We start from the raw sequence: 7,606 nt of genomic DNA, 5'->3' as shown, positions 1-7,606 counted from the left end.
TTCCAGGATGCGCTCACCGAACCGGGACCAGAAACCGGGACGAGTCCTTAACCAGGACAATCACATTGTGCTGCATTGCGGATTTTAAAATCCTCTGCCTCGCCGGACTGCGACCCCCCGTTCCCGTTGGGCCGATCGCAGCCCGGGTTTATCGATGTAATAGTAGTGGCGGGTTGGAATACGTGTTTCCGGTCGAAAATGGTGAACGTTTTTCGTCGTGTGTCTAGGATGAGCCATGCCAGTTCCACGTTTCACTTTCCCCACCCTGCCACCGCCGGGCGGGCAGGACCTTGTGGCACGCAAACGTGACAAAACCCAAACGCCGCTCTTCCACCGGTGTGTGACAAATGCCCCCCCGTCTACATTTGCAACAACTGATACGGACAGAATATGGCGAACGCGACTGCCATCGTCGTAACCTTGAAAGAGTGGTCGAGTCCTTGCGCGCGCCAGCTGCAGCAAACCCTCCGAATTGCTGACGCTCCGACGAAATACATCATCAGCAGGCCGCCCGAAAAGGCCGCGCTCATCGGTGGCCAAAACTTTAGGTGACATTGCGACATTCCGATCGGGCGCGAACACACCGGGCACGGAACTCACCGGAATCGACGAAACCGAAATCCTGGGTGCCATTTCTCCAACCTGCCTCGAACGATATCGGCGCTTGTGCGTCAGCGCAGCGTGTGCCATTTCCCCTTTCGAACAGTTGGCCACCCATTTTTCCCCTGCCCCGGTGGCTTTGGCTGCTGGCAATGCGCTCTCTGCCCTCGGCCGGAAAACGCGGCTTTTCTACGGAACACCCACCGAACAGGACAATACCACGGACATTGCGGACCGACCGGAATCGTTGGGCCAGGTCATGGAAATCCGTCCACCGTCCACATCCACGTTTCCCTTACTCGCCCTTACTCGCTTTTGAATTCAATCTATGTATTTTTTCCCACGTTTTTCTTTCGCTTTCCACCAACTTGTACTCACATGGCGTACGCATCTATTTGGACGATTTATGCAAAACAAAGCATCCCCTATGCATGCGAGCGCGCGGGACTTGCGAGCGGAAGGAAACAGTGGATACAATATTTGTGTACCGTGCGTGCGTGCGTGAGTACTGTCGATACTTTCCCGCCTCAAGCATGCCGTCCATGCGTCCTGTTGCGGTTAGAGATTGATATTTTTATTTGAACAAACGGGAAAGATAAAATATCCCATACCCAAACCACGTCCCCGTGGTCACCTCTTGGGAGCGGAAAACCCCGACGTCGATAAATCGGAATTTTTTATCGACCCTTCGCGCGTGGTTTGCAAAACTTTCCGAGCGTTGGGTTTTTGGCCGCAAGCCGGAAAATCGAATACAAAACGTAGGCAATGAAAGTGATGGCAAAAAAGCATCATGACCCCAAAATGCCGATTACGAATGGTAAAGAAAAAAAAATTGCTAGTGCCGATAGAAGATAAATAAAGCGGGGATTATTTGGCATTACTTCAACAGGACAGTGATGGAAGCGGTGGCTGAAGCACGTTACACGATGAGTGTTAGGAAACGGTTTTTCGTACTTTTTTTATGTTGCGTTTTTACATCGCTCTACATCAGAGTCATGCATACTAGTAGGTGTAAATTTGCTTCTAATCGTTATATTTCCAACCAGATGTAGGCTTTTCAAAGTATTTAAAGCAAATTGAGAAGTTGTTAACAACCACCCCAAAAGCCAATAAATTCAGTTTGACTCCCCTGGTTATTCATGGAATTACCATGATAAAATTTGCTTTCAAGTCAAAAAATAACCCACGGCTTACATTTGCACACTCCCCCATGGCGTTTGTGTACTTCATTTCATCTATTTAGCAGAAAACCTACACATTCGCTCTGTAAAGATGCCCAAACGAGCGTGGAAGCGTCTTTCCATTGACTAAATCCTTTCCAGCAATCAGCTGCTCTGCTGGGGCGAGCAACGGATTCCCGAGGCCATTAATCAATGCTTACCGATGGTTCCGACTGGCTACCCACGCCTCGCTCGACGCTCGATGGAGCATAACCACAAGCCTTCAACAGGGCTGTGGAATAATATGCACTAATTGAATGTTGAACGATCCATCCATCCGGCACCGTCAGTTTATTCTGTGGAACATGATCACATCCAACACCATGCGTGGAGGATGGTGAGATAGAACAAGCATGAATCCATTATTTTGACAGAGATTTGCGTTAATGCATTTCCTATGATATTTGGTAGGTGTTGCAAATGTATCGATTGTTGTCATGTAGTTACCAAGCAAGTAATATTCGAAACAAGTCTTACGAATTTGTGTCAAATAAAGTCCTTTGAGTTAGAGTTTTAACTAGTTTAAATCAAATTAGTATAACTAAAACTATAAAAACTATATCAAAACGATGAAAAAGTGTTACTTTGAAATAAGCGATGTATCTTAACAATATGTTATCTCTCAACTTCATGTCTAGGACTAGATAGTCGATACTAATTTTTTATTTATTTTTTATTTTTATCAAAACCTAAATCTGCGGGACATTATGTAGTGTACAAAGCTTATTTTTTCAAAAAGACTTTTCATTTGAGAGGTCTATTAATCAGATCAGGTGAGAAACTAAAAAATTATAAACAACATGGTCATGCCAACGGTTTGTTCAAATTCTAACCAAGGTGCTTCCATGCAGCTTGTACAACTAACCTTGGTTTCAGCCTACGCAGCTGTCTAGAGTTGTGTAATTCAGATTCAGGTTTATGAATCGGAGTGAATCTTTCAACAAAATTAATGTATCTGTGTAATGTATGTCGCTGAACGAAAGATTCATTAATCTTAAGGGATTCATGAATGTTAATGAATCTTTAGGAAATAATGAATCTCTAGGGATTCATGAATCTTCAGGGATTCATTAATATTCAGGGACTCATGAATCTCTAGGAATTCCCTAAGAATACATGAGTCTTTAAAGATTTATGAATCCCTAGAGATTCATGAATGATTCTTAATTAATCTTCCGTAAAAGATTCACGTGAATGAATCTCGTCGAAAGATTCATAGGACCCAACACTACTGCTGTCAGTTTCGTTATCATCCCCGCTCTTTCCACCCCCCTCTTTTACTTCCATCTAGCGTAAACATTGCAAAACCCTATTCATTAAACATTTGCTTGTCAACCGACCACGAAGCAGGGAAATCTACCGCGCAGTTCCACCGTGAAAAGGTGAAAAACGTTTCCCAGCAAGTTCAGCCCACGGTCAAATTGATCACGATGGAAGTCAAGAGAGAGCAGGAAAACATTTACCTATTCGTACCAAACATTATCGGTAAGTATGGTGATTTAAGCTGTTCGCATTCCAAGTGAGGGTGGAACTATAAGCATAACATTTTTTCGCGTGTTTGTTTACTTAATCCTCCTGTAGGTTACGCACGGATCGTGCTGGCTATCGTTTCTTTCTACTATATGCCCACGGACTACGTGATCGCAAGTTGGTGCTACATTATCAGCGTGCTCCTTGATGCCCTCGATGGACATGCGGCGCGGCATTTTAATCAGTGTAAGTGTTGCGGAACTGCCAATGCGGAAAAGCACTTGGCTCCCCGGAAGCGGAATAAAAATCGATACAATTTGGGATTAAGTTGCGTGGCAATCATCGTTGCGGTTGCATAACAGTGGTGAATCGATGAACCTCATTATCTGGATTATACTGACCGGATATCTTATCCGCACAAACACGATGATACAAGTGTCGATGATAAGAGTGATAGCTAATAGGGTTTTTTTTTTCTTTTTTCACCTAACAGCGACAAAGTTTGGCGCCATGCTCGATCAGCTAACGGACCGATGCGGAACATGCGGCCTCCTGGTGACGCTGAGCTACTTCTACCCGAAGTACATGTTTTGGTTCCAGCTTTCGATGGCGATCGATGTGGCCTGCCACTGGTTCTACCTGCACACGTAAGCAAATCCCTGCGGCGATTCGCTGTGGGATTAGACGGTTGCATAAAATCGATTTTCAAACCCACCTGTTCTCTTCCAGCACCGTCCTGCAGGGAAAAACGTCCCACAAGTTCATCGACATGTCCGGCAATCCAATTATGCGCGTCTACTACACCAACCGCACCGTGCTTGGCTTCATGTGTCTGTTCAACGAGCTGTTCTACGCCGCGCTGTACCTGCTGCACTTCACCCCGGGTCCGCTGCTGCTCGGCTTCTCTTCGTTCAAGCTGCTGGCAATCGTGTCCTTCCCGGTGGCGGTCGTGAAAACGGGCATCTCGGTTATCCACGGATTTGTGGCGAGCTGCAATATCGGTGTGATCGATGTCGCCGAGAGGGCTGCCCAACGGGAGCGCGAGTCGAACAAGAAACCGCAATAAGGCGTGCACTGCACCCAGGTTGGAAATGGAAAAAACGGAAACAGCACACACTTCCCGGTTCAAGTAGGATCGCGTACTAATTAAACTGCTGTTACATTTAACGAACATTTAATTGCCAGAAAAGAACATGGATCAAAGCATCTCTCTCCCCATGGCAACCGTAGCCATAGTGGTACACTAGAGCGGGCAGTGTTTAAAAGGGGGAAAAAACGTTCAAATCGTGTCGTTAACCTACTTCTACTATTCACTGCTATCCATTAACCATGCCAAAGGACGAAAATGGGACAATTTTATGTGTTTAACCTGTGTATTTAAGTGGCGTAGACAAAAAGTAGCTGAACTTTATAAACCCTTTGCTGATAAAAAAGGATTCACCGCACCTGAATTGCAACACGTCGTTGCTAGAACGATAACGAGTGGAGAAGAGGAGTCAAGAAAGGACAAAACACAATTGCACGGCACATTCCAGGTGACACCTGTGTGAGACATATTGAATTGACTTCCTCCCCCTCTCTTCCCATAGAAAGTATCATATTTTCGAACTAAAGGAAAACCCTATCCCTAATGGCGGTAGCTTGTGGTTGCTTTCAAATGAAGAGTAAAAACAAACCTATATTTATTATTGTAGGGCACACTGCTCGTCGTATCGATGGTATTTTGCGTAGAATAGATGTTGTAGAATCGAGACTTACTCATGGATATTGTAATGCCGTCGACTCAAGTACAGATATTTTGCAAAAAACATAAATCATCATCTAGCGGAAATAGAGAGAGTTGGAGTAGTAGTCCTTAATGTTTCGATGTGATTGAAACCCCCCGTGTCTAAGAATAATAATAAATAACCTCTCTCCAATCAATGACCGCCCGCGTTCGCGTTGCGTTTTCTTTCAAATCGCCATAATGCCACCTGGTTTTTTAGTTATCTTGTACAAGACAAAATGAAGCATGGTGCGTTTATTACTGCGAGTGTGGTTATCGAATACAATGCACCGCATTTAAACTGTTAAGGGTAAGTAGTGTGTGTGGTTTAGAGCATATTTAAATGAACAATGTTAAATGAAATACGATACGCAAGACACATCAAACGACGCTCGAATTAAGCGGGAGGGTAGCGTAGGGAAAGGGGCGCGCTTTGCTCGCCCGGTCTCTCACGAGTAAGGCGTTTAACCCTTAAGACTACTCATGCCGGCACGCATGATTTCGTCCACAAGCAGGATGTTGACCGCGATGATGGTGGAGGAGTTGAGAATCTGTTTCTTGACGATGTAGTTGTCGAAGATGCCCATATCGACCGGCTTCATCGGTTCTCCGGTGGACAGGTCCAGTCCGATCGGTTCCTCATTCAACAGACCCTCCTCCTGCAGGCGCACGATGGTGTCCTGTGCATCGTAACCGCTGTTCACAGCCAACACCTTCGGGACGACGAGCATTGCGTCCGCGTACGCCTGAATCGCGAGCCGGGTCTTGCCCTTCACGCCCTTGGCGTACTCGCGCAGCTTGTTGTGCACACGCACCTCGAACGCACCAGCCCCCGGGACCAGCTTCTTGTCCTCCACCGCATTGTTAATCGAGCGCAGTCCATCTCGGATCGCGTCCTTAATCTGCGCCAGCGAGTGTCGGTTCGGGCCCTTCATGAGAATCGTCACCGAGAGCGGGTTCTTGCACTCCTCCACAAACGTGTACTTGTTTTCACCGAGCACGTGCTCGTAAACCAGTCCCGCATAGCCGAGACACGACTCGTCCATGTTGTCGAAGGAGTTCATAGCGATACCACCGCAGGCAAGGGCCAAACGCTCCATGTTACGACGCTTCGCCCGTCGAAGCCCCATAATGCCTTCCTTGGCCAGCATGTCCAGCGACATCGGGTCGATGCCCTTCTGGTTGATGACCACGAACGTTTTGTTCGAACCTTCGGGGCACACCTTGCGCTTCAGCTCGATCACCTTCTTGACGCGATCCTCGATGAACTCGCGCTCGGCCAGCACAAACTTTTCGCGTTCCTCCGCCGTCTTGTAGAAGAAGCCCGAGTTCACTTCGGACTTTTCGTACTCCATCGACACGTTGCACGTCAGAATGAACGCGTTTTCGACGCGTTTCGGCATGTCCGGGTGGCGAGCGCCATGATCCATCACGATACCCTTCACCAGCTGCGTGTCCGTTGCGGACTTGTGCTGCATCTCCATCAGCTCCACCATGTGCAGATCGACCGGTTTACCTTCCGTGCGGATGGCCAGAACGGCATCAACACAAACGTCCGTCAGCAGATCGGCCAGGTCCGGATGAACCTTCGTTCGCAGTGACGTGCGTGCAATGTTGAGCAAATTCTCCCGGTTCACTTCGATCGGGTGCGCAATCTGTTCCAGGATCTCCAGTGCCTGCTGGCGAGCCTGATCGAAACCGTCGGCAACGATGCGCGGATGCAGACCGTCGGCGATGTACAGATCTGCCTGCTTCAGCAGCTCACCAATGATCAGCACGATCGAAGTGGTTCCGTCTCCGGTAACATCATCCTGGGCGGTGCTGGCCCGAGCGATCAGCGAAGCCGTCGGGTGCGTGATTTGCATCTCGTGCAGCAAAACATTGCCGTCCTTGGTGATTTTGATGTCGCCGGCACCGGAGACCAACCTACGCAGAAAGTGAGGTTAGAAAGGGTCAGGTGAGTCATGTATAAATTTTCATTCTATACCACTCGCCATCTGGCTCAATCGAAGGCAAAAGGATCGTTTACGTGACCCTTTTTCAGAAGAAACAACCACAAGAGGCTCTTTCATTGATGGAATTCATTCAATGCGGTTTCTTGCGAGCAGTTGTGCATTCCCAATTTACATCTCGATCTACTCACATTTTCATCGTTCCCTTCGGTCCGAGGTTCGTTTTCATCACATCATGAATGCCTTTCGCAGCGGTTATGTTGACCGCCAGCGCTTGGGCAGCACGGGCAAACTCAGCCTTCGGATTCAACAAACTAATGGATGCCATTTCTGTAATTTACAATTATTTTTCGACGAAAACCTTCTCGAACCACCCGACCGATGAAAAAAGAACACCGCTTTTGGAAAGTGGAAATGGTGAACTGAATATTTTGACAGTTTTGACATTTGGCGACAAAGAAGTTTCTTGTAGTTTACATTTTATTGTAGTTTTTATTAGTTAATTTTTAGAAATCAAATGCTTGAATGGTATTTGAAGTAAAATAAAGTTTTTACAACAATTTTATCGTTAAACTTGCAAGTTAAGCCCATGTTTAGAT

General features: G+C 46.9%; 2 protein-coding genes across 3 annotated transcripts; one reads left to right on the top strand and one right to left on the bottom strand.

Moving 5' to 3' along the window:
- The first annotated feature begins 3,169 nt into the window (after positions 1-3,169).
- On the top strand, positions 3,170-5,213 carry LOC131271531 (CDP-diacylglycerol--inositol 3-phosphatidyltransferase). Of its 2 annotated transcripts, none has more exons than XM_058272988.1 (4): positions 3,170-3,305; positions 3,402-3,536; positions 3,784-3,937; positions 4,033-5,213. In XM_058272988.1, exons 1-4 carry the CDS (start codon positions 3,251-3,253, stop codon positions 4,241-4,243), a joined length of 555 nt encoding a protein of 184 aa, XP_058128971.1. In that variant the 5' UTR covers positions 3,170-3,250; the 3' UTR covers positions 4,244-5,213. The 2 variants fall into 2 exon arrangements, with proteins under 2 accessions (XP_058128971.1, XP_058128970.1); XM_058272987.1 differs by having other exon boundaries at positions 4,020-5,213.
- Positions 5,214-5,256: 43 nt separating this feature from the next.
- LOC131271530 (T-complex protein 1 subunit zeta) lies at positions 5,257-7,410 on the bottom strand. Its single transcript, XM_058272986.1, has 2 exons — positions 7,199-7,410; positions 5,257-6,981 (listed from the first exon to the last, which is right to left on the bottom strand). The coding sequence occupies exons 1-2, from the start codon at positions 7,333-7,335 to the stop codon at positions 5,520-5,522; spliced, it is 1,599 nt and encodes a 532-aa protein (XP_058128969.1). The 5' UTR covers positions 7,336-7,410; the 3' UTR covers positions 5,257-5,519.
- Positions 7,411-7,606: the final 196 nt, after the last annotated feature.

This window comes from Anopheles coustani, chromosome 3 (genome assembly GCF_943734705.1).
Source record: "Anopheles coustani chromosome 3, idAnoCousDA_361_x.2, whole genome shotgun sequence".
NCBI classification, from domain to species: domain Eukaryota; kingdom Metazoa; phylum Arthropoda; class Insecta; order Diptera; family Culicidae; genus Anopheles; species Anopheles coustani.
The sequence above is the reverse complement of the archived record's forward strand: the minus strand, read 5'-3'. Positions and strand labels throughout refer to the sequence as shown.